Source organism: Schistocerca cancellata, chromosome 6, assembly GCF_023864275.1.
Source record: "Schistocerca cancellata isolate TAMUIC-IGC-003103 chromosome 6, iqSchCanc2.1, whole genome shotgun sequence".
Classification (NCBI taxonomy): Eukaryota; Metazoa; Arthropoda; class Insecta; order Orthoptera; family Acrididae; genus Schistocerca; species Schistocerca cancellata.
In genome coordinates this window covers 500,160,716-500,188,033 of record NC_064631.1, presented here as the reverse complement: position 1 = coordinate 500,188,033, position 27,318 = coordinate 500,160,716, and the positions used below count along the sequence as shown (strand labels likewise).

The 27,318-nt window shown below is 41.2% G+C and overlaps 1 protein-coding gene across 2 annotated transcripts in view; it reads right to left on the bottom strand.

The window, feature by feature from the left end:
- The window catches only part of LOC126191553 (muskelin), a 155,152-nt gene extending 129,855 nt beyond the window's left edge, over nt 1-25,297 (bottom strand). For both annotated transcript variants that reach the window (XM_049932462.1, XM_049932463.1), the window contains exons 1-4: nt 25,193-25,297; nt 24,911-24,980; nt 24,684-24,826; nt 7,812-8,010 (exon numbers count right to left, since the gene is read on the bottom strand). In XM_049932462.1, the coding sequence (XP_049788419.1) occupies nt 7,812-8,010; nt 24,684-24,826; nt 24,911-24,980; nt 25,193-25,278 (498 nt within the window). In that variant the 5' untranslated portion in view covers nt 25,279-25,297. The remainder of the gene's footprint in view (nt 1-7,811; nt 8,011-24,683; nt 24,827-24,910; nt 24,981-25,192) is intronic.
- Between the last annotated feature and the right edge of the window lie 2,021 nt (nt 25,298-27,318).

Below are 27,318 nucleotides of genomic sequence, written 5' to 3'. Positions count from 1 at the left end.
AAGAGCAGAAAAATCATTGAACGGAAATTTGTACTGATCTGCTGGATGAAAATGAGACACAAACACAACGAATCTCACAGATGCTCAGATTGGAATGTATACTGCAGAGACAGACTGGACAGTGATGGGGGAGGCGTGCTTATAGCGATAAGAAGTGCAATAGTATCGAAGGAAATTGACAGAGATCCGAAATGTGAAATAATTTGGGTGAAGGTCACGGTTAAAGCAGGCTCAGACATGGTAATTGGATGTCTCTACAGGCCCCCTGGCTCAGCAGCTGTTGTGGCTGAGCACCTGAAGAATAATTTGGAAAATATTTCGAGTAGATTTCCCCACCATGTTATAGTTCCGGGTGGAGATTTTAATTTGCCGGATATAGACTGGGAGACTCAAACGTTCATAACGGGTGGCAGGGACAAAAAATGCAGTGAAACTTTTTTTAAGTGCTTTATCTGAAAACTACCTTGAGCAGTTAAACAGAGAACCGACTCATGGCGATAACATATTAGACCTTCTGGTGACAAACAGACCCGAACTATTTGAAACAGTTAATGCAGAACAGGGAATCAGTGATCATAAAGCGGTTACTGCATCGATGATTTCAGCCGTAAATAGAAATATTAAAAAGGTAGGAAGATTTTTCCGTTTAGCAAAAATGACAAAAAGCAGATTTCAGAGTACCTGGCAGCTCAACACAAAAGTTTTGTTTTAAGTACAGATAGTGTTGAGGATCAGTGGACAAAGTTCAAAACCATTGTACAATATGCGTTAGATGAGTATGTGCCAAGCAAGATCTCAAGAGATGGAAAAGAGCCACCGTTGTACAACAACCGAGTTAGAAAACTGCTGCGGAAGCAAAGGGAACTTCACAGCGAACATAAACATAGCCAACGCCTTGCAGACAAACAAAAATTATGCGAAGCGAAATGTAATGTGAGGAGGGCCATGCAAGAGGTGTTCAATGAATTCGAAAGTAAAGTTCTATGTACTGACTTGGCAGAAAATCCTAAGAAATTTTGGTCTTATGTCAAAGCGGTAGGTGGATCAAAATAAAATGTCCAGACACTCTGTGACCAAAATGGTACTTACACAGAGGATGACAGACTAAAGGCCGAAATACTAAATGTCTTTTTCCAAAGCTGTTTCACAGACGAAGACTGCACTGTAGTTCCTTCTCTAGATTGTCGCTCAAATGACAAAACGGTAGATATCGAAATAGACGACAGAGGGATAGAGAAACAAGTAAAATCGCTCAAAAGTGGAAAGGCCGCTGGACCTGATGGGATACCAGTTCTATTTTAGACAGGAACTTGGCCCCCTTCTTGCAGCGGTGTACCGTAGGTCTCTAGAAGAGCGTAGTGTTCCAAAGGATTGGAAAAGGGCACAGCCCATCCCCGTTTTCAAGAAGGGATGTCGAACAGATGTGCAGAACTATAGACTTATATCTCTAACGTCGATCAGTTTTAGAATTTTGGAACACGTATTATGTTCGAGTATAATGACTTTTCTGGAGACTAGAAATCTACTCTGTAGGAATCAGCACGGGTTTCAAAAAAGACGATCATGTGAAACCCAGCTTGTGCTATTCGTCCACGAGACTCAGAGGGCCATAGACACGGGTTCACAGGTAGATGCCGTGTTTCTTGACTTCCGCAAGGCGTTCGATACAGTTCCCCCACAGTCGTTTAATGAACAAAGTAAGACCAATTGTGCGATTGGATTGAAGAGTTCCTAGATAACAAAACGCAGCATGTCATTCTCAATGGAGAGAAGTCTTCCGAAGTAAGAGTGATTTCAGGTGTGCCGCAAGGGAGTGTCGTAGGACTGTTGCTATTCACAATATACATATAAGACCTTGTGGATGACATCAGAAGTTCACTGAGGATTTTTGCGGATGATGCTGTGGTATATCGAAAGGTTGTAACAATGGAAAATTGTACTGAAATGCAGGAGGATCTGCAGCGAATTGACGCATGGTGCAGGGAATGGCAATTGAATCTCAATGTAGACAAGAGTAATGTGCTGCAAATACATAGAAAGAAAGATCCCATATCATTTAGCTACAATATAGCAGGTCAGCAACTGGAAGCAGTTAATTCCATAAATTATCTGGGAGTACGCACTAGGAGTGATTTAAAATGGAATGATCACATAAAGTTGATCGTCGGTAAAGCAGATGCCAGACTGAGATTCATTTGAAGAATCCTAAGGAAATGCAATCCGAAAACAAAGGAAGTAGGTTACAGTATGCTTGTTCACCCACTGCTTGAATACTGCTCAGCAGTGTGGGATCCGTACCAGATAGGGTTGATAGAAGAGATAGAGAAGATCCAATGGAGAGCAGCGCGCTTCATTACAGGATCATTTAGTAATTGCGAAAGCGTTATAGAGATGATAGATCAACTCCAGTGGAAGACTCTGCAGGAGAGATTCTCAGTAGCTCGGTACGGGCTTTTGTTGAAGTTTCGAGAACATACCTTCATCGAGGAGTCAAGCAATATATTGCTCTCTCCTACGTATATCTTGCGAAGAGACCATGAGGATAAAATGAGAGAGATTAGAGCCCACACTGAGCTATACCGACAATCCTCCTTTCCACGAACAATACGAGACTGGAATAGAAGGGAGGACCGATAGAGGTACTCAAGGTACCCTCCGCCACACACCGTCAGGTGGCTTGTGGAGTATGGATGTAGATGTAGATGCTTACAGAAGTGCAGAAAAATCATTGACTGGAAAGTTGTAGTGATCTGCTGGATGAATAAAAGACACAAACACAACAATGTCGTCATCGTCATCGTCGTCATCTTCGGAGATAACTAGATACTACTACAAGCCAGAATCCAAAAGACAGTCCATGATGTGGCAACATATGAATTCTGAAACAGTCATTTGCTTGTAAAATGACATAGCCATTTCTTGTAAAACAACAGAGTTATTTGCTTGTAAAATGATATGTACATTATTTTGGGATAGGCAAGGTGTGATCCTTTTGGACGACAGGGAGACTAAAGCAACTATCAGTTCATAATACTTCAAAACAACAATGACTAGGTTGCAAGACATAATTTCCTCTCAACCCACAGAGAAAGACAAAACTTCTGCTTGCAACACAGTGACTCAAGGCCCCAAAACAATTCTGTGCTCTTAGAACTGATCAAATTTGACTGGACTATCCTACTGCATACAGCCTAAGTCTTCATTTAGCATCGTCAAATGTCCACCTCTTTGGACCTCTGAAGATAGACTATGAGGTCAATATTTTCAATGTTACGGTCAAAGCTGTAAGGCAGGGACTAGCCTCAGCTGGTTCAGGTTTATACTAGTGCATTTTCATTGTTGGCAAAAGTGCACAACAAAAATAATACTGACTATGTGAAAACATTACAGTATGCAGCTGAACTCTTTTATATTTAACTGTGCTATTGTCATGGATGTCCATACAGTAGTTTGTAAAGGGAGGGGGGAGGCTAGACCTGGGCGTAGTAAGTATTTTTAATACTTTGGAAGATGAATGGAGACTTACATAACAATAAAAAAAAGTTCCAGTTCCAACATTGTTAAAAACCTGCACAATACCGACCTTTAAACCACTTTCTTGAAAGAAAAACAACTGAATCCACTATCTTATTTCCTTTACTTGAGAATGGGGGAGGGTGGAGGGACATGGTCCCCCTTGCCCCAAAATGTAGGCACCCTTCACTATTGTGCTCTCAGTATCTGTTGGACATTAAATGAAAATAAATGGGAAGCATTAATTTCAGAATGACTCTCATAAGTATACAAGGCATACAAAGAAGACTCAAATTATTGCTGTCAGACAATGATCTTCCATGGGGCTGTAAGTAAGCACACACACACAAGCATGCAACCTGCAGGGTGTATACGGGGACAAGGAAAAAAAAATCCCGGATTATTCCCGGATTTCTCCCGGATATCTAAGTGACAGTAGGTTTTCCATAGATTTTCCCTCGGAACTGTAAAACTTATCAATCCTTTGAATGGTTAACGTTTTATACAATCGCGTAGAACTTCCCGGAAAAAAAAGAAAGACGGGGCAGATAAGTTTTAGAGAGACTTTTAATAAAGAAAAGGAGAGAAGTTTTGGAAAGACCTTTGATTTTCAGCAACATATAAGCTGCATATTTTCGTATTACGGAAGTATAAATTCGAATTGCACCAAACACAGCACATTAGTTTCCGGAGTGTTGAAACCGAGGTTGCGATGTCCTTTTGTAAGCGAGTCATATCTCAAGCCACGAGATCTCGCCAGCCGATGACAGCAGCTATTCAGAGCATAGGACACGTGTTATAGTCAGCCAATAGCAAGATCACTGGTTACATAGCGCGACCACGCAAGAAGAAAAGTTAACGGTTTACATTAATGTACACAGTACCGTATATCTACAAGAAAAGCTAAGCTTTCACATATAATATTAGTCTCTAAGATTAACACGCTACAACAGAAGCCAAGCTTTCACATGTAATACTGATCTATTTTTGCGTGTGTTATACTTTAAGATACATCACACAAACGTGCCAGTAAATTTAAAATTATGCCATAAATGTCTTGGTTCGAAATTCTTGTAAGTGGCTGGTCCCCAAACTGTTCAGTTTCGAACGCTCTGTGATTTAGATATCCATCCCACTTTCTCACACGTAACATAATTCATCTTGCGTAAAAAGAAAATTACATAGAAAGTAACGCTTTTGTAACCACCGTTCGCAATACTATCCGGAGTCTGTTAGAAATAGGTTCGATTTACCAGTTGCGAGAGCGCCAGAAAACAGGTAGTATTGTGCGTGTGCAACTGCAGTGGTGTAGAAAACCCGTATGTTCGTGTGTATAAAGCAGAGAGTTTAATTACACCATAAAAGAAACAGGGCATCAGAGGATACTCCAAAGAGCATCGGAATTTCGTAAACCATACTAAAATGCATAATTCGGCTTGAAGTGCAAATTGGCGTTTTCCAGATTCACAATGAAGTAGGTCCCATCTGATATTAAGCTTTTCAGTGTGGTTTTTGGGATGTAAATTTTCTTGGAGCACCAGTACTCTACGATCTCATTTTTGGTTCTTTATTATGACATGACGGCAGAAGATGATAACGTGCACTTGAAATTCAGCGAACAGTTGGAACTAGCCAATACTGTAGAATGAAACACTTCGTTTCAAATAAAATGAATGCCACAGCGGAAAGATTAATAAAGCCAAATTTCTTTAGCAAACTTGCAAAAATAACTTCACTGTTCTGCAAGGCGATTAATGCTTGACTGCTACTAACTTGGAAATAAAATAAGATCAGAAAACTGAAATTAGTAATATATTTTTGCCCTCCGTAATTATGTGAATGTATTTTAATTCACTTGATAGCACCCGGCAACAGAAATCCGTTTTGTTTTCATTTGACGTGGGAGCTGTACACGAAGAGAAGCAGCGAAATCACTTAACGTAAACACGGGTCACGTGGAGTTAACCCCCTCCCCACTACAACTCAGACAACTCTGTGCAAGCGTGATCTGGCAGCTAGGGCGCGCGAGAAAAATTTTTCTCGTTTGCATCTGGCTGCTTGCAGCTACTACCGATACAGCTAAAAGCCAAACTTCAAGTAGCGGGAAGCGGGAGAAGGTACTGCTTATACGGGAGTCAAATGCGCATGCTCAACAGACCGCTTGCAATTGGTCAAACGAACCAAATGTGAACAGTTGTGACGTCATGCTCATAGCAAGCAGTTTATTGTTACAAAGAATTACAGTCTGCGCCTTATGGCCTTTGACATATTTTTGCTATTTGCAGAAGCTTGTGCGTGCACGGTGTTTTGTTGTTGTAAATTGCACATTTCCTTTGCCACTAAACTTTTATTTTTTTCCCTCTCGTTTATATTTTATTGCTGCAGTATCATTCTCCAGTAGTAGGATACAACAACATTCTTTGCTAGAGAATCAATTCTGCTGTCAAAATTACAAACATTTAACTGAAAGCTAAAACAATGAAAAATTCCCGGAATTCCGAAAAATTCCCGGGTTTATCCCGGTTTTCTCCCGGATGAAAAAATTCCCGGATTTTTCCTGGATTTCCCGGTTGTCCCGGGTCGTATACACCCTGAACCTGCAAACGCATGTGCATGCACACACACATGCACCCACTTACCAATGTTGGGGGTTGCCTCTATCGCTTTCATTATTTGAGACAATTACTGCATCATAGGGGCTAATGAATAAACCATTCTAGTATAGGACAGAGACCAGAGCACAGTTCATTGCTGTTCTCGAAGTCTGAACTATAATGTTTGTGATTACCTTACAGTTTCAGTGAGGGAAAAAATTCATGGAATGAAGTAAAAGAATAAAAGCAAAAATTTAAGGAGGGGGAAAGATAAAAGTGAACAGCACAAAGCAAAATTGTCACGGACACGGAAGTAATATATAGCACACATGAGATGCTGCCTCATGTTTCTTTAAGCACTATTACAGAACTAAGAACTTACAGTTAGCCTATACCATGCTCTAATGGTCACAGTATCCAAATGGGAGAACGTATGTGGTGTTACTTTTTGAATTACCAGCAATGAGTCCACTCTTTCTCTACAGAAGTATGAATGATACACATTATGCCATGATTAGCAGGATTAACGCCTTTCCAAAAACTCCATTATTTTCATTTCAATATCCAATTCACTGTGTGTTTGGAACCAGATGATAAACTTCATTTTTTCAGTATTTGATAGGGTTAAACAGAGAAACCAAAAACAGTAAAATCTAACAAGAGTATATTACATAACAATGTTTCCATGTGTGCACTGAATATATCAAACAGTACACAATGGAAGTGGCAAAAATGGCTACACTGGCATTATTCTGCAAAGTGTTACTTGCTTGTGCATCATGGAATGAATTACAAAATGGTTCAAATGGCTCTAAGCACACTGGGACTTAACATCTGAGGTCATCAGTCCCCTAGACCTAGAACTACTTAAACCTAACTAACCTAAGGACATCACACACATCCATGCCCGAGGCAGGATTCAAACCTCCGACCATAGCAGCAGCGTGGATCCAGACTGAAGCGCCTAGGACCATTCCTTCTGTAATTGGCATTTACAAAAATGATAACTAAAGGAAAAGGCACTGGCATTAAAAAAACAAAGCCTCTAAATTGATCTTGACAGCAATAAACACATCAGCCATAGAAACACAAAAACTGGACTGTGGAAACTACCATGGGTCTTCAAACGTGAGTTACTTTGAACCATTCACTACTGATGGTGGTATCTTAAACAAGGACCTACTGGGACAAAATGACAAGAAAACACAAGTTCCTCCCACTAGTACAGTTATATCACATACTCTACATTTCAGTAGAGCCACTACACTTCAATATTGTCGGATCATGACACAGTCAGAGAAGACAGAAGACAATATATTAACTCTATGTTGAGTTAGAGGGCAGAGGTGGGCAGAGCGGAGATGGGGGGACGTATTCTTTATGAGTAGCTAGAAGCTAACAGCATAATACTCTATCCAATTATTATGCTTTGTACAAGAATTTACCTAGAATGAGCATGGGACATATAGAAACATTCATTCCAAAATATCTTGTGATTAACAATGATTTCATAAATATTGTTTATTGTCAACATGTGAAACTTAGTTATCTCCTGCAACATTTATTTTGTTATGTACCATTCAGGTTTTTAGGTCACATCCACTAAGGAACTGAACCATCAGTTACCAGGTTTACTGTATAGACACAACAATATTGCTTTTCCTGCAAAGTTCAATGAGGGGAAGGTAATGAGAGATTACTTACTGCATTGTACCAATCCAAACAAGGTTTAACAACATCCCAGTCATCTATTCCACATAGTTCCACAAACCAAATGCTGAAGTTGAAGCTAGGTCCCCAAGACTGGAGTGGCATAATTTTGATGAAACGAAATGGGACAGGATGATCTCTCACAGTATGACGCAACTGAAATGTTTCTGGTGAACTGTCATTCTTCAAGCCACTGAAACAAAAATATCGAACCTTGCACTAAATGTAAGAAAAATAGTCACATATTGATTCAGTATTCATTCTTTGTCTAATGACCCATTTAAAAATGCTGTAAAATAATTATCAAACATATTATAGCAGAACTAAAATATCCTACATCTAAAATTGAGCAGTAATAAAAGATTATACACAAGGCATAATTAGTTTCAAAAACCACTTACTACAATATGTCACTTTGCAATACCAGGTAACATAAAATGTCACAGGAATAGTGTGACAACAACTTTCATTGATGCAGAAACTACAGTTTATCATTTGATAAGAGAGGCAATATTATGAAGTAAAGTAACCACAATCACTTTTTTCCACACCTCCAGATGCTGCTGATGCTACTGATGATACGCTTTTAGCTGCTGGCAAATGGTTATTAGAATGTTGTGCCCTGTATGGGAGAGCAACAGTGTGAAGGTGCCTTGGGTATTCAACAAATTTTATATGCTAGACATACAAGGAGGATATGCAACCTAATAGAAAATAATGATCTCCCAGCCTCAGAAAAAAATAAGAGTGGGACGGACAGAACTTGAATGTCTCTGTGGTCACCCTAATTCCCTCTTCATAGGCTACATTGAGGAGACACATACTATGCAACCATAATAAAAAATGAATCTCCAAAACTTAAAAAACTCATTTTGTATGCTTCCCGTGTCCTGTGACTAACACACTGTAAAATATAGGATGCTTTCAGGATTTGTGCTTTCAGATATCTCAGATGTAGCAATCGGCTACTGGCAGAATTAAACTGTTTGCTCGACTGTGCTCAAACCTGGAACCTTCACCTATTGCTGCATGTGCTCTTACCAACTGAGCTATCCGAGCATGACTGATTACCTGCCCTCACAGCTGTATTTCCACCAGTATCTCATCACAACCCAGTTTCAATCCACCAGGAAGTTTCAAATCAACGCATATTCCGCTGCAGAGTGAAAATTCATTCTGGAAGTGATGCGTATTATTAAGAACAAGACCTAGCACCCTTGCAAATTTCTAAAATACAAAATGGTGTCCCTCATTCCAAAGTCTGGAGGATTAATATTCATTGTGAATGTTCGCAAAGAACATCCTCTTTATTGTGGGGTGACTTAAAAAAAAAAAAACATAAAATCTTCTGCAAATAAAGACCGTTGCAACAGACTTCTTACTGTGGACATTACATATTCGGATAGCCACCTGGAATGTGATGAACTAGATAAGTATCAAGTCAAAATAGCAGCAATACAAGAAACTAGATGGAAAGGGCAAGGAATGATAGCATCGGGGGAACACACAATGATTTATAGTGGTGGAGATACATGCCTTTATAGCACTGGTTTCCTTCTACATAGGTCTATGAAGGCTAATGTTATTGGTTTTATGGCAATAAGTGGCAGAATGTGTTCTCTAAGGATAAGGGCAATTTTTTTTTAAATGTTACAATAGTAAATGTCTACGCCCCTACAGAGGAGGCAGATGAAGATGCAAAGGATGTATTTTACGCCAAATTGGAAAAAGAAATTGGTAAAATTCAAAGGCATGATGTGAAAATTATACGTAAGAGACCTAAATGCAAGAATAGGGAAAGAAGAGGTATACAGAAGTATAACAGGAAAGGAAAGCCTACAAAATGACAGTAATGATAATGGGCTCAGACAGACTTCGCCAGTGGGAAGAACATGATAATGAAAAGCACCTATCACCCAAGGAAAGATATTAAGAAATGTGCATGTGTATCACCAGATGGAAACACAAGAAACCAAATAGATCACGTACTCATAGACAAAAGGCATGCATCAGATATTATGGGCATTAGCAGCTGCAGAGGGACAGATGGAGACACACACCACTACTTAGTATGAATTAGATATAGGCAGAAGATAGATTTGGTAAGAAACCAAAGGAATACAATAAGAATGAAACAATATACAAAGACTCCAAATGAAGGAAACATAAGAAGAATATAGGAAGAAACTAGAAGAGATATTGGAAGAAGGGAGAAACACAGGAAATGAAGATAATGCGGAAACTAAATGGGAGTTGTTGAAAACGGGCATTAGTGTAGCTGCAGAAGAGATACTGGGGAGAGAACAACACAAAAGGATGGTTAAGTGGTTTGATGAGGAATGCTTAATGGTAATACACGAGAGAAATGAAGCAAGACAGACAATGTTGCAAAGGAATACGAGGTTAGTGGCAGAAGAATACAGAGAAAAGAGGAAAAGAGCAGATAATCTGTGTAGGGTAAAGAAAAGGCAGCATGAAAGGAGAAGGATAGAGCAACTGGACGAAATGGGAGACAATACATAGATCAGAAGGCTCTATGAAAGAACAAGAGATTTGAAGAAAGGCTTCCAACCTGGGGCAGTTTTCTGTAAGGATAAGGACGGAAATCTAACTGAACGATATTTGGGAAAGCAGGGGATAAAGAAGAAGGAACCATGATTGAGAATGAAAGGGAACAGGTCTCAAAATTGGAATCAGAGTTAGATGTAGAGGATCAGGAAGAGGAAGCAGTAGCAGAGCTAGAGGAAGTGAAGAATGCTATCAAGAGCCTAAAAAAAAATAAAGCAGCAGGAGAAGATTGCACAGAGGCCAAATTATTAAAATGTGGGGGAAAGAAAGTGGAGGAGGCAGTTCATGAATTGATAAAGGAAATATGGATAAAGGAGGTAATGCTTAAGGACTGGAACATGGAAATTATCTGCCTATTACATAAAAAAGGCGACAAGTCAATGTAGCAATTATTGTGGAATCACTCTCTTGGACGTAACATATAAGATATTTTGTAAAATTTTAGCCTCCAGACTTGGAGGGATGATAGAAGCAACTATCAGGCTTGATTTAGGAGAAACAGATCCATGATGGATCAGATATATTTATTAAGACAAATGCTAGAGAAGTTTTATGAGTATGACAAGCAACTACATCAGTTGTACATTGATTTTAAGCAAGTGGTGGTGGTGGTTGTTGGGATGTTTAAGGGGGACTAAACAGCTAAGGTCATCAGTCCCCCCATTTAAGCAAGTGTACAACAGCCTACACAGGAAGAAAATTATACAGATCATGAAAGAATTTAGAATCCTACTAAAACTGGTCAATTTAACAGAAATGACAATGAAGGCAACAGTTTGTAAAGTAAGAATAGAGCAAGAACTCTCTGGTGAAATCCAAGTACAGAGGGGGCTACGACAGGGGATGTGATCTCTACAACGCTACTTAATTTAGTTTTATGTCTGCTTGTGTCTGTGTATTTGCGGATGGATATGTGTGTGTGTGTGTGCGAGTGTATACCTGTCCTTTTTTCCCCCTAAGGTAAGTCTTTCCGCTCCCGGGATTGGAATGACCCCTTACCCTCTCCCTTAAAACCCACATCCTTTCGTCTTTCCCTCTCCTTCCCTCTTTCCTGACGAAGCAACCGTTTGTTGCGAAAGCTTGAATTTTGTGTGTATGTTTGTGTTTGTTTGTGTGTCTATCGACCTGCCAGTGCTTTTGTTTGGTAAGTCTCATCATCTTTCTTTCAGATATAATAATTTAGTTTTAGATAGATGATGCGGCAAATGCCAATAAACCCAGGAGGAACAATACTTAATCAGCAAGTTCAAGTGATAGCATATGCGGATGACATAGCATTAATGGTAAGGAATGTAAGGGCACTAAAGGGGGAACTACGATACGTTACAGGAAGCAGCAAAAGAAGTAGGTTTAGAAGTACACATAAACAAACCAAAGTATATGGTGATGGGGGAGCCCACTATAAATGGACAAAAGAATTCAATAGTAATGAATGGGAAAGAATATGAAAGAGTGAAAATGTTTACATATTTAGGTTCTGTAAGAATGGAGGGCAATAAAGTAGCAGTAGAAATTCAAGAAAGTATAGTGAGTGGAAATCATTGCTGTTTTGCCTTGCAGAATGTATTTAACTCCAGGAATGTTAGTAGGAATACAAAAATCAAAATATACACTATCATATTACGACCTACAGTAATATCTGGATCAGAAAGCTGGGTATTGGCATTAAAAGAGGAGAACTGGTTATTGATATGGGAAAGAAAGATACTGAGAAGGATTTTTGGGGCAGTGAGAGAGGAAGATGGCTAGAGAGTAAGGACAAATGTAGAATTACAAAAACTTTTTTGACAGATGGATATTGTTGTTAAAATTAAGCAGGGAGAATAAGATGGGCAGGACATGTACAGAGAATGCCAGAAACTTGGAGTGTCAAGAAAGTTTATATGGGAAAACCTGACAGGAGAAGGAGAAGAGGTAGACCCAGAAAATGGTGGCTGAACAATATCAAAGAAGATCTAAAGGTGATGGGAATAAGAAATTGGAGAAGGAAGGCGATGGACAGAGAAGAATGAAGGCAGGTGATACAGGAGGCCAAGGTTCTTCAAGGACTGTAGAGTCAACCAAGAAGAAGAAGAATAAGAAGAAGAAGAAGAAATAATGAAACCCCCATCACTCCTCTTGCCTGTGGCAGATGGTTGAATGCTGTCTGGTATGGTTAAAGCAAAGTTTCCATCATTGTCTCAGCTATGTCTCCTTTGCTGGTCTGGTCTGGAGAACACACCTCACCATAACATTACTAAACTCACCTTGCAATCCTCCCAGAAATTCCTACAATGGCCTCACTAATATGTACTGATCTGATGCAATGGTTGATAAGGTTAATAAATTGCTGCTCTCCTGGCTAATATTACACCATTTTGCTCTCACAACTGAAAGGGTGTAGTATTAGTAGCAGATTACCTGCACTTGAACCTCTGTGGAGTCTCCAGTCTGCCCCAAATTGGAGAGCATTGCTCATTCCAACAGCGTGCAAGATGGCTTCTCAACTGCCCTGAAGACTTTGGTGTAAATGCATCTGCATCATGGTGGATTGCATTGCCAATGTGATCCATGCACTACTGGACACTGCCTCAATATTCAAATACAGTCAAATGACTCTGAATCATCCGGATTGCCTAGCTAAGCCATTCTTTTGGGCACAGTTCTATTTCACAGCTTTACCCAAATTTGGAAGTAAATACTGGGATACAAATTGCCAAGAATTAATTTTCATTGGGAGGTTTTGAGAAATTGGAAGAGTATAACAAAAAATCATTTTCTCAAAACACCCAATAGCAGTGGTTAAGTATGCACAGTGCACTCTGTTTGGTATCTCCACCAGACTGCAATTTGTTTTCAACCACCACTGAAGGCACTGCCAGTGCTAGACGCCACAAGTTGTCGGAAGCGCTGCTGTCATAATGTCTCATGAGCAACACCTCTGGCAGTGGCCTGCACATAAAGTGGGAAGCTTTGCAGCTCACATTCAGTGTTGTATTTGCTATGGCTGTCATCCATAGCTTATTGCTACAACTGTTATGAATCATTGCTGTGGACTTTTTCTCAATTCTGCTCTTCGGTTGTTTACTTATAACTCTAATACTGGAACTTAGGCTATGGACATTTAGCTTGGAACATTCCTGCATCAGATTTCTCTTTGGCCTATGATGAACATGATGTTCTAGGCTATCACTGATAGTGTCTACATGCACTCCTCTGAAGCTTCAATTGCACTAAGCATAAAAAATTTATAAGACATAAATCCTCTGTCAACCAGGGAATTATCAGCAGCTGAACCGCCAGACAAGTCACAGCAATGTCCCTCAGCACATGCAGCACATTAACATTAAAAAATATACAACTTTAGTGGATTACTCAGTATGTAGTATCTTTTATTATGTTACTTGCTTTTTTTTAGGGTGCAAAGCAAAAACAGTATGGTTCATATGCACCCATGTCAAAACTGTAGGACACGAAGACAAAAACAGAAGTTAAAAATGACTAGACGTCAATCCCAATCGACGGGAGAGGAGACAGCTAAAAACAGAGATGTGGAGAAACATCCATAAAGTATGCCATAGAGAATTAGTGCTCTAGAACAAAAAAATCAAATGGCCTTCATCATATTGCTATGACAAATAAAAAGTAAAATACGATCGACAGCCCGCACATCATTCGTTAAAACAGCTGATAACTCAGATGGAAAACACAAACGGGAATGTAAGTGGTTAAAAAAAGGGCATTCTGACAAGAAATGGCGGACAGTCAAAAGTTGGGCACACTGTGCACAAAGTGGTGGGGGAGCACCACTTAAAAAATGCCAAATGGCGATGGCTAAAGAGACAGTGACCAATACACAACCTAGTTAAAATGGGTTGTCCAAACTACTGAGAGAGTCTTAATAACCTGGAGCTTGTTCCCATGAAGGGAGGACCAGTGGTGATGCCAAAGTGATACCATTTGCTGACAGATGGCAACACAGAGATTCTCTGAGGGAACATATGAACTAGGCAGCTGAGGTACATGGATTGCAGTCTTAGCAGCAGCCTCATTTCCTGCCAGACTGACGTGACCAGGAACCCACATATAGATCGCAGTAGCTCCAATCAAGAGTGAGCAAGTGACAGCTTTCCTGGACCTGTTGCACTAAGGGATGTGGTGTGCAACACACAGGGGCTTCAAAGTGTTCCTAGAGAGTCTGAGCAGATGACACAATTTAAAAGCTTGTGTCGCCGGATGTACTGCATGGCCTGATAGAAGACAAAGGACTCTGCTGTAAACACTGAAATACCAAAAAATATCAGCGCCTATAATAAGGGCACACCTGACACCAAGGTCTGTCGAAGAGCCATCAGTGTACACAAAGGTACTATTGCGAAATTTCATGCGAAGGTTGTGAAACTGAAGGTGGTAGAGCAAGACTGGAGTAGTGTCCTTAGTAAGCCAATGAAGGCCAATGTGAACATGGACTGCCACATGAAGCCAAGGTGGTGAAGGGTTCACACCTATTGGGAAAGTGGCAGGTAGCATGAGGTTAAGCTGCCAGAGCAAGAGCCGAAAGCGAACTTCAGTAGCTAACAGAGAAGAGGGACGGGCCTCATACTGGTGATCAAAAAAGTCATTGAAGGAGGAGGAATAGGATGGGTGGCCACGCATGGCAGACAAACAGCATAAACATCTGTCGAGGAGAAAGTCACAGCAATAGGACAATGGTAGTATGACAGCTACTGCATACAGACTCTCAAATGGGCTAGTGTAGAAAGCGCCAGTGGCCAAATGGGTGCCACGATGGTGGATAGTATTGAGACAGCGTAAGAGGGATGGACATGCAGATGCAGAAATGGAACACCCGTAGTCTAGCTCTGAATGGACAATGGACCATACAAACGGAGGATGGTGGTTCGATCTGCACTCCAGGAAGTACCATTGAGGACATGTACGACACTGAGGGACAACATACAGAGGTCTGCCAGGTAAGACACATGGGAGGACGAGAATGTTTCCGATCAAGCAAGAGCCTCACAAATTTCGTAGTTTCAATTAACGGAAGAGAAACAGGCCCAAGATGCAAAGACTATGGAAAAACCAATTGGGCCACCAGAAATTCATAAAAACAGTTTCATCAGTGGAAAAACAAAAGCCATTGTCAATGCTCCACGAGTAAAAAAAATAAATAAATCGAGACATCGCTGAAGACACTGCTCAATGAAGCAAGTCTGTGGAGAATGCAATAGATGGCAAAATTGTCAACAAAAAGGGAACTGGAGACGCCTGGTGGGAGACAGACCATTGTAGGGTTAATGGCGACGACAAACAGGACGATGCTCAGGACACAACCCTGAGGCACACCATTTTCCTGGTAAAGGTGTCCAAGGGAAACCCACACATACCTTGAAAACTCAGTCTTTTAAAAATTTCTCAAGGAAATGGGGCAGGCAGCCACAAAAGCCCCACGTGTAGAGAGTACGGAGGATATCAATCCTCCAGCATGTGTCTTACGTTTCCTCTAAATTGAAAAACATGACCACATTTCCACAGAAAACCATTCATGACAGGGATGGACAAAGTGACGGGATGGTCAACTGCAGTACGCCATGTTCAAAATCCACACTGTACAATGGTTAGTAAATTGCGAGACTTGAGCCACCATACCAGCCGGGCATGAATCACACATTCCATCACCTTGCAAACACAGCTGGTGAGAGAAACTGAGCTGTAGCCAGAAGGAAGCTGTCTGTCCTTACTGGGCTTACGTATGGGTATGACAGTGGCTTCACATCAGTGTCTGGGAAACATGCACTCTGCCAAGATGGAATTGTACATATTAAGCAGAAAGTGCTTGCCTACAAGAGAAAGGTGCTGCAACATTTAAATGTGAACAGCATCTGGCCTGGGGCAGAGTATCAGGATGAAGTGAGAGCATAATGTAGCTCCCTCATAGTAAAGGCAGGACTGTAGCACTCATGATTCGGAGTCAGAAGGTTATTGCCCGAGCCACTTACACTTGTTTCCACTGGAGGATGCCAGGGTGATAGTGGGAGGAGCTCGAAATCTCCGCAAAATGGCAGCCCAAGGTGTTGGAGATAGCAATAGGGTCCACAATGACATCATCTGCTACTGTCAGGCCAGAAATTGGGGAATGGATCTTGGTCCCAGAGAACCGTCGGAGGTTGGTCCACACAATGGAAGAGCAAGTGGAACTGTTAAACGAGCTAGTGAATGAAATCTAGCTAGCTTTCTTGTTATCCTGAAGAATGCGATGACACTGTGCATGCATCTGTTTATAATGAATGCAGTTTGCCATCATAGGATGATGGTTAAAAACACGGAGAGCACGTCTCCGCACTCTAATTGCACCGAAGCATGCCTCAGTCCACCAAGGGACTGGGACACGGCATAGTAAAGAGGAAGTGTGAGGAATGGAATGTACTGTGACGGTAAGGATAATGTTTGTAAGTTATTCCCCCTGGTCATCACAACTGGGAAAATGTTGTTTGTCAGAGGTCACCAGGGAGGACTAAAGCCTCCAGTCAGCCTTAGTAAGCTGTCATTTTGGTGTGCATGGAGGTGAGATAGGAGTCAGCAAACTGATAGCACATGGGAAATGGTCACTCAAGTATGTGTCAGGGAGAACAGACCACCCAAAATAATGGGCAAACTGGGCAGTGCAGAAGGTTAGATCCAAATGGGAATAGGTGTGCATGGAGTCTAATAGGAACAAGGCAGCCCCTGTGTTAAAGCAGAAAAGGTTAAGTTTATTGAGAAAGTCAGCCAAGAGGGCATCTCTCGGACATGTTCTATAAGAACCCTTAAGGGGATGGTGCACACTAAAGTCACCAAGCAGCAGAAATGAGTGAGGTAGCTATCCAATAAGCTGGAAGAAGCCTGCCCTGGTGACTTTGTATGATGGAGGGATGTAAACGGTGCAAAGGTCATGCAAGGAAGGAAAAGGCGAACTGCAACAGCTTGAAGGCAGGTAGTCAGGCAGATGGGTTGATTGTCAATGTTGTCCTGTATGAGCAGTACGACTCCCCTATGAATGGAATGCTGACCTCGGGGAACAGGTCGAAACAGTCCGGGAGAAATGTGAGAGCTCAAAGCGGTTGTGAGCACGCAATTTTGTTTCCTCAAGGCAGAGAACAAGTGGACGCTGCAATTTTAAGAACAGCCATAAATCCTCTTTTTTGGCTCAAAAGCTGCAAACGTTTCATTGGATGAGAGTCATGATGAGGAAGAAATGAAGGAGTGTCACCTCAGCGACTGTGAAATGCCAGCATTCGAAGACTCGCTGCTACAGGGCACAGAGGCAGGAGGATCCTGCTCCATGAGGCCTACAGAAGTGTCGGCATTCTTCTGATGTCAGCCTATGGAGTCCAGGGCAGAAAAACAATGGGTTATGCACACCAGCAACACGGAGGTCGGATGAGGGTATCACATGACAACAGCGTCAAAAAGGATCTTCAAGTCAGCGAAGGAGAAGAATGTTGCCTGGTGGAGCATGCGGGTACTAAGCTAAGGCATAAAGACTGCCAAGTGCAGTGTTACGAGACTGTGGGGTAGGGAGTTGGGGAAGAGGAGAGGGGGTGGAAAAGAAGAGGAGCAGGAAAGTGGAAGATGGGCAGGTGTGTTGGCAGAGAGCAGCATATGAATGTGAGGGGACAAGAATGGGGAGGAGATGATATGACAGAGTGGGCAGAACCTGTTGAGTGGAGGGTGTGGGGACAACATGTTACCATAGTCTGAGACCAGGATAATTATGGGAGCAGAGAATGTGTTGGAAATATAACTGTCATCTGCGCAGTTCACAAAAGCTGGTTGTGGATGGTAGGATCCAGATGGCCCAGCTTGTTAAGCAGCCACTGAAAACAAGCGCATAGTGTCCGTCTTCATGCTGTGTCACAGAGAAGTCTTCTTTGCTCTTGGCCACAATCTAGCGGTGGCCATTCATGCTGGTGGACAGCTGGTTGGTAGTCACACCAATAAAAAAAAAAAAAAAATGCAATGATTGCAGCAGAGCCTGGATTCATGCAGGACATGCATAAAAATCTGCAGCACAGCCTTGGGCACCCACATGACACCCTCCAATGGCTTTATGGACCATCTAGAGGTGACCTTCCAAGCATCCTAAAATGCCAAACCTCTACTTTGGTTCAGGTTCACTGATAATATCTTCATGATCTGGACTCAGGGCCAAGACACACCTCTCTGATGGATACACCCACACCTCTGTCCACATTCGACCCATGAACCACCAACAGTACCTGCATTCCTACAGCTGTCATCCCTGCCACACCAAAAATGCTTCCAATACAGTCTGGTCACCCAGGTACATCAAATGTGCAGTGAGAAGAGCTCCCTTGTTCACTATGCTGAAGGTCTCACCAAGGTCTTCACAGACAGGCACAACTTCCCAGACCAAGTCTACAAATTATCTCCCTTGCCAGTTTCCCACACGTTCCTGGTCCTCCCACCACCCCAACAAGTTACAAAGGAGTGCCCCCTTCTTCACTAATAACACCCTAGATTGTAACAAATGAACCACACACAACCTTGGTCAGGGCTTTATCTATTACCAGCCACAGAGATGAGCGACAGCCTACCTAAGAACCTTCTCATCCCTAAAGTGGCGTTCTATTGCGCACCCAAATCCGCAACATCCTAGTCCATCCATATCCACTGCCAATCCCAACATTTTGCTACATGAATTACATTCCTAGGGAACACTCAGGAGCGAGATCAGCCCAGTCCACCCACCCAGCACTTCATATTCCATTCCTGTCATAGGCTTATTATTCTCCATCAGAGGCTGGGCCACCTGTGAAAGCAGCCGTCTCAAATACCAGCTTCTGCTGCAATCATTGCACAGCGTTTTATGTTGTTATGATTACCAAACAGCTGTCAAATACCAGCTTCTGCTGCAATCATTGCACAGCGTTTTATGTTGTTAAGATTACCAGACAGCTGTCCATCAGGATGAATGGCCACTACAAAAATGTGGTCAAAAGCAAAGTAAACCACTTTGTGGCATGACATATGGCATATATCATGTGAGATTTCTATGGAGGCTTCACAACTTGGCCCCTTCTGGATCCTCCCCTCCATCACCAGCTTTTCTGAACTTCACAGATGGAAGTTATTCTTAGAACATACTCTTCGCTTCCGTAACTATCCCAGCCTCAGCCTACGGTAACCTACAGTACCCACAACCTCCAGCCATCAGTTTTGCCCCCCCCCCCCCCTTGCCCTATCACCTTCTCCCTATTCACGTACTCTCAACCTCATTGTGTACCACCTTCTGCCAACAATCCCACTCATCTTTCCCTTTCCTGCTCCTCTCCTTTTCCATCCCTTCCTCCACCACCTCCCTGCCCCACAGCCTCCTGCCTGGCATTAGTCATAACTACAGTTACAGTACGCTTGTTCGCCCACTGCTTGAATACTGCTCAGCAGTGTGGGATCCGTACCAGATAGGGTTGATACAAGACATAGAGAAGATCCAACGGAGAGCAGCGCGCTTCGTTACAGGATCATTTAGTAATCGCGAAAGCGTTACGGAGATAATAGATAAACTCCAGTGGAAGACTCTGCAGGAGAGACGCTCAGTAGCTCGTTACGGGCTTTTGTCAAAGTTTCGAGAACATACCTTCACCGAAGAGTCAAGCAGTATATTGCTCCCTCCTACGTATATCTCGCGAAGAGACCATGAGGATAAAATCAGAGAGATTAGAGCCCACACAGAGGCATACCGACAATCCTTCTTTCCACGAACAATACGAGACTGGAATAGAAGGGAGAACCGATAGAGGTACTGAAGGTACCCTCCGCCACACACCGTCAGGTGGCTTGCGGAGTATGGATGTAGATGTAGATGTAGATGTACATCTAGTCCCTGCAGGCTCCACCAGACAGTGCCCTTCTCTCCCTCCACCCATACTGTGCTATCATTTCCCTAAGCCTGCCTATTCCAGAAGGCTGAAGAAGGCTTTGGCCAAAAGCCAAATCATAACAGTCTATTCACTGTGCATGTCTGCAACTCAGTATGTCATCCTTAAGATCAATAGCAATCCCTTCTTCTTCTTATACAGTTGATATTTCTACCTGAATTTCCATTACTTCTTCTTGAATGTTCAAAAAAATTTAGGTAATACCACCATGTGTGGTTATTGACTTGGGCTGCTCTGGGCAATATCTTATCTTCTTCCATTATTTTCCTCAAAATTCCTGAATATTATTCTTATTATTCTTAAAGCTCTCAGCTCTTGGTACCTTTAATCCACATCCTGCACTGGTGTGCCAAAATGAAGTGTTATGTATGTGCTTTTCTTGTTAAGCTTTCCACTCGATAGGTGTTCTGTCACCCCATCGATATATGTGCCAACTTTCACCACGTAATTATCTTGCAGTCACTGGTCTTGAAGTTACTTTCTGTAGTGGACGTGCTATGCAATGCCACTGGACCCCGATGTGTTTACTTCTTCACCTTCTGTAGTGGGCAAGTGCTGAAAGGCAGCTCTGTTATTTTCAGGCTACTAAATGATGCAAACAGCTTTGTGGTAAGTTTTCTGTATTTTACATGCAATGCTTCCCTGTGCAGCTTCTGTCAGAATTGTGGCTGAACAGGTATCTCTTAACTAGTAGCTCCTACCAATTTGACATTTCAAAACAGAATGACAGTTCTCATTTATGATCTTCAGTTGTTCAGGCACTGACATTGTCACCTGTGCCCTTTGTTCTGAGACTTCCAAGGTGCCCCCAAACTATGATGTCAAAGTACAAGTAGGCCTCCACACCAGGTGGAGATGTGCATTCAGCAGCACACCTAGTCAATGTTCTGAGATGCTGTCCTTTACATTACTCTACACATATGGCAAACCAGAGCATGCACAGCAGGATGCTCTACACTTCAGAAGTACCTAAACAAATGTTTTTGGTTTACATCAATATCTTTCACTGGCCTATGTGGTTAGAAGTGGAACACGTTATTCCTCAGAATCACCATATTACACCACACCAGCCCCAGACCTGAACCTGGGATCTAAGCCTTTGCCTCGGAACATAGGAGACAAGGTAATGGCAGAAGTATGGCTGTGAGGGTGGGCCGTGGGCCAGGAGTCATGTTCAGATAGGTCAGTCGGTACAGAACTTGATCACAAAAGACAAGGTTGTAACGAGCCAAAGGCAAATTCTTTTCAATAGGTTACACAGGAACAAACTAAGCAGCCCTGATACTGAGCCCAACTTTGCAAGGTAAGTACTATTTATATACAAATATGAAGCAAGTTTTCCTTACACATTTATTTTAGCGTTATCTAAACTATGAGATAGTGCAAACAATGTAATAATAAACATTTGAATTTTTCATTATGTACGGACATTATAATCCATAGCAAAGCCCAAGGTCTAAGTAAGGCTGAAAGATGATAATTTGGTTGCCAGTCAATGAGTGTGGCAATATTCCCACATCCCTTGTTACGAAACATTTCATCTGTCCACTGTTTTCTCATCTGCTGCATAGAACCAGCAGCTGAACCACCACTTTTTGTTCCCATCAGACCTCAACTTGAGTGCTGACAACACTGCAGCACAAGTACCTCCAAAACTCACCCTGATTTTGACTTTTCCCAAACTTTATGGTGGGAATTACAGTATAAAAAAAAAAAAAAAAAAAAAAAAAAACACCAAACACTGGCCATATGAGTTTATTTTTACATTAGTCCATACAACAACATATGTTTATGATGGGCACTATTTCAGCATTGTCGTCTTTTTTTCTATCATCATGTGCTTATGACAATGTTAAAAAATTTTAACGTCACCCAGCAAAGACATTCACTCCATATGATAATCAACATAGCTCGACAGTGGAGTCAGACAACTTTACCACACCAACTTTACTAATCTTGGCACACCGGTGTACTGTTGTGTGTACATTCATAATATAATAAAAACCGGAAATACGGAAACGTCCGATCCCGCCCGTCTGCTTTGACCCATGACGTCACAAATATGGCGGAAATGACCATAAACCACAATTCCAATATGGCGCGTATAAAGTCGGTACGTACACATTATGAGGATGAAAATACATCGAAAAACAAACACACATACTTTCCACAAAAAGCCTAATGACACTAACGGGACAAGTGTGGGAAATGGGGTGTTTCTGGGTGGGGAAAAACTAAATATAAACAAATTTAGACACCCAACCCCGGGTCGACAGAAGCGTCCGATCCCACGCGTCGGCTTTGACCCGTGACGTAAGGGTGTTGTCGTGTGTGACGTCATGACGGCGCGGAGTTTGGTTTGAGTGTGGCTGTCTCTAGTTCTGTTTTATCTTATTTTATTTACTTTTCTGATCTGTTCGTTCTATCTCGTGAGATTTTTTTTTAAATTTAAAAACACTTATTACTTATTTTAATTATCTGTTTCCTCCAATTTCTGTTTTAGTTTATTATATTTATCTTTCTGATCTGTTCGTTCTATCCCGTGAGAATTTTTTTAAAAAAAAGACAAAAAACACTAATCAGCTACTGAAGCATCTTTATCTTCTATGGGTTGCAGGGGTTACGACCCCTGGGGAGGTGGGTGGGTATTCATGCATGGCTGTCTTCACTTACACGTTGTAGCTACGCAAGGCGTCTAAATTTGTTTATATTTAGTTTGTCCCCCCCACCCAAAACACCCCATTTCCCGCGCTTGTCCCTTTAGTGTCATTAGCTTCTTGTGGAAAGTGTGTGTGTTTGTTTTTGTTTCCGCCATATTTGTGACGTCATGGGTCAAAGCAGACTGGCGGGATCGGACGCTTCCGTATTTCCCCAACCCCATACAAAACCACACAAAATGACGAAAAAAAAACGACATCACAAAACTTCCCAAATAACACTAAACACAATATCACCTGGAATCGGACACTTCCCTTGACCTATATAGCTCAACAGCAGCTCCTGATCCCATAAATTAGGATCAAACACTTCCCCTGGCCTACATAGCTCAAAAACATCTCCCAATACATACACAGCCACACATTGGGATCGAACACTTCCCTTGACCTGCGCACTGTTAATTTTATCCGTCACATCCATTCCTGAACAAAAACAACAACCGATTAATTTTACTAAAATTACCACACAATGTACAGCGAACAACACTGAATTAACCTCCACACAAAATCGTTAACTCACTGAAACGAATTCCACTACAAATACAGCTGACACTAACAATTCTGGATAATGAGCAAATGCAAACAGCCCATTACACCACACAAACGGAAACCCTGAACATACCACCAGAGAGCACAACAAACCACAACACAACGACATCTACAAACACGCCACACTCACAAACCAAACTCCACGCGGTCATGATGTCACACACGTCAACACCCTTACGTCACGGGTCAAAGCCGACGCGTGGGATCGGACACTTCTGTCGACCCTAAAAACCGACAACAGACAGAACTGGTGTGGAAAGAGTGTACAGTTGTACATTTGTGTGTGAAGGATACTAAAAGAGAACACAATTAGGATTCACTCTTCCAAATGTTAATCATAGTGCGTATACTGTAATCATTTAAATCATTCTGTTTTGGTTTTCTGCACATTCTATGGCTCCTCTAAAACAACCAGTAACTAGGACACTACAAAATTGTTTTTATGTTAGGCTGGGGCATTTATTCAACTTCTGATAGTCTTACAGCACTCACAAGACCATACCTAATTTTATAAGCATCTAGAGAACCTTTAGCAACTAGCTAGCAATAATAATACTATTGAGCAGCACCCATAGGGAACTACATGCAGGTCGTGGCACCAAAGCATTCACTCACTCTCTCTCTCTCTCTCTCTCTCTCTCTCTCTCTCTCTCTCTCTCTCTCACACACACACACACACACACACACACACACACACACACACACACACACCATTCTTACATAACACATCCACTCACAAATATGTTAGATGAGGAAGAGGCTAAATAAGACTTATGGTTTGGCCTCTTAAAAAAAAAAATCAATGAATTTTCAATAATATTGAGCCATTGTGGTCTGTACTGAGAAAATACTGCAGAGCCCACAGCCCTCCTCCTGAGCGTTTAAACTAACTGTAACAGGCTCGCTGTAAAGGTATGAAACAAATATACATATGAAGTGACCCGTACTATGAATCAGCTGCTTTAGATCTCTAATTAAACCTTGCGCCATATAATGTACGTGTTTATATTACTTTAGGTTTTATATTGCTTGGGGTTTTAATTACAAAATTGGATTGTGCTGGATTAATAATACACCTACAAATCGAGCATATTTCTACAAATACGTACCTATCCAATAGTTCGATCATGTTTTCGTCTGTCACTCCACCAAACACTTTGAATTTTTTGAGATTGCAAACATGCGTCTTCTCATATTTTCCGAATGTTATGGAGAGCACGATAGCAAAATGTTGGAGTTTCAGCGTCAGATACTGTAGGGGAGAAAGAAACTGTACAACAATGCTGTTACTTAATTAACAAAACAAGTATCACATCCTTCACTATGCAACTGCTACCTGCGGCGGATTATTCGTGTCCGATGACCACCTGGACGACTGATCGCTTGACTTGTCTTCTTGAATATTCCTAAAACAAAATTTGCTCAAACCTTATATCCATAAAAGAACAAAGTTAAATTTGTTAGTACGTAATTTCACTAAAGCAACTTTCCGGAATATGTATTCATCAATACCTGTACAGGTTAACTACCTTATCGTTCCCGTAATTCCCCCACCTCGAATGAATAAATGTACTCATATTCATCATACAGAAACACCGGGTGAATAGTTTGTACTTACTCAGGTACATAGGATGATGAAAAACTGGAGCACTTATGTATACTATAAGCTAACCTACTCCCTTTTTCCAATTGAAAGGCCGCCATGTTTTAGAGTTGACAGAGGCGGCGGCCAATATTGTTTCTGCTGTGAAACAGTAGACAGTCGGTAAACAAAGGGGCGTAACATCTATGAATCGAGAGGTAAATGAGAGTTAGTGAGGACCATCGCCGACGTGTTAAGCTATGCAAACTATATTTGCACCCTAAAGAAAGAAGTGAAATTTTGTTTAACAATCGGTTAATACAGCTCTCTGTGGCCGAATCTCTCGCACTGAAACTCACGAACATACATAGATATCTTTATATGTACCGATACTTCGCTACATACCATAACATATAGTGCCCTACAGTATGCTTCTCCTCAGTGAATTCAGCTATAATAATTAATGACTCCAGAACAAATGTACTTAATAATAGTTTACAGGAGATAACCTGGGATGAAATTTATAATTAACCAAATGTAACATAAAATTTAATCAATTCCTTAACATATATATTTAAAAAAAAAACCGTGGATCACTAAGGTAATTAAAGCATCCTGTGAAAGAGAAAGGGCAATGTATCTCCTGGCAAGAACAAGTAGAGATCCTGCAAAGATTGCACAGTACAAAAACTCCCAACAATTACTATGAATGGTTATTTAAAAATCAAGGAACATGCGCACAATGCAAGTAATCAACAATTCCAACAACAGATTTAAGCCTGTATGGAATATAGTGAAATGGGAGACAGGATGACCAACCACAGAACAGGATAACATCTCTATTGAACTGAGTGGAAAGGCTATACATGATGAGTTACAGTGAGCAAATACTGTATATTTAATAATCATTTGTTAATTAAAGTTGAAAGTATAGGGACAGAGATTTTATGAGAAAAATCACAGCAGTGTGCTGAAAAAGCAGCTCTCATAAAATTGAGTCACATGGATGTATCAAACTTCTCCTTCTAAAATTAAGAAAATTATATATTCTCTGAAAAATAAAAATTCGTCCCCTTTTGATGGCATTTCCAATGGAGTACTAAAGATTTGTTCCCATATAATAAGCTCGGTCTTATTGCAAATATGTAACGTATCACTAACTCAAGGCATTTTTTCAGAAGAAGTTGAAATATGCCATTGTCAAATCCTTATTATGAAAGATGGTGGGAGAGATGTCAATAACTGCCAAACTATTTCAGTGCTGACATCACTTTCCAAAGCTTTTGAACAAATGATGTATTCTAGACTAGCATCTCACCCAAGCAATAATAATATCCTCAAAAAATCACAGTTTGGATTTCAGTAGTGTAGCTCTACTGAGTAAACCATTTACATGTTCACTCACCAAGTTTTACAAGCATTAAGTAATTAAATAGTGCTGGCTGGTATTTTCTGTGATCTATGTATGCTATTTGATTGTGTGATGATGAGTTAAGGCCAACAATGCCACTGACATCTAGCTGTGAATAGTACAACTTGCAGTACAGGCTTTTGTTTCATGATTGAGAGCGTCTGTTTCATCTTCACTGCTGCCTGGAACAGCAACAGCTCTCCATCTGCTCTGAGCCATCATAGTCAGAGCTGTGTAACCTATTATCATTTTCCATTCTGGGGTTTGTACATTTTGTGCTGCCTCACATCTTCCTGGATTGAATCAATGTTGTCCACTATGGCCATAAAGTAGCCTCTAATTGAAAGACTTGTGTTATGCCATTGAGTGACATGCAACTGTTATTACTGGATTCTATACATTTCTTCCTCTTTTATACATTTTATAAATTGTAGTGCCCTGCCGTGTTTTTCTCTCTATATCTCTAATCTCAGTAGCCACTGTAACAATTTTGATACAGTTCTCACTAATACATATACTGATTATTGGTGCCCTGGGTAGCACAGTAGCTTGCAGCTTCCATTACTGCCACTACAAACACAAATTAAATGTGGAACACACAAAATTCGTGCCTCCTGAGAGCTATCCTGACACATGTTGCTTAAATCATTTAAGTTATATGTAAGTCATCATATTCAGTTGCCTAACATTGTCTTCTGAATTTTAAACACAAGTCTATGTAGTATCCTATAAATAAAATTACTGTTAAACC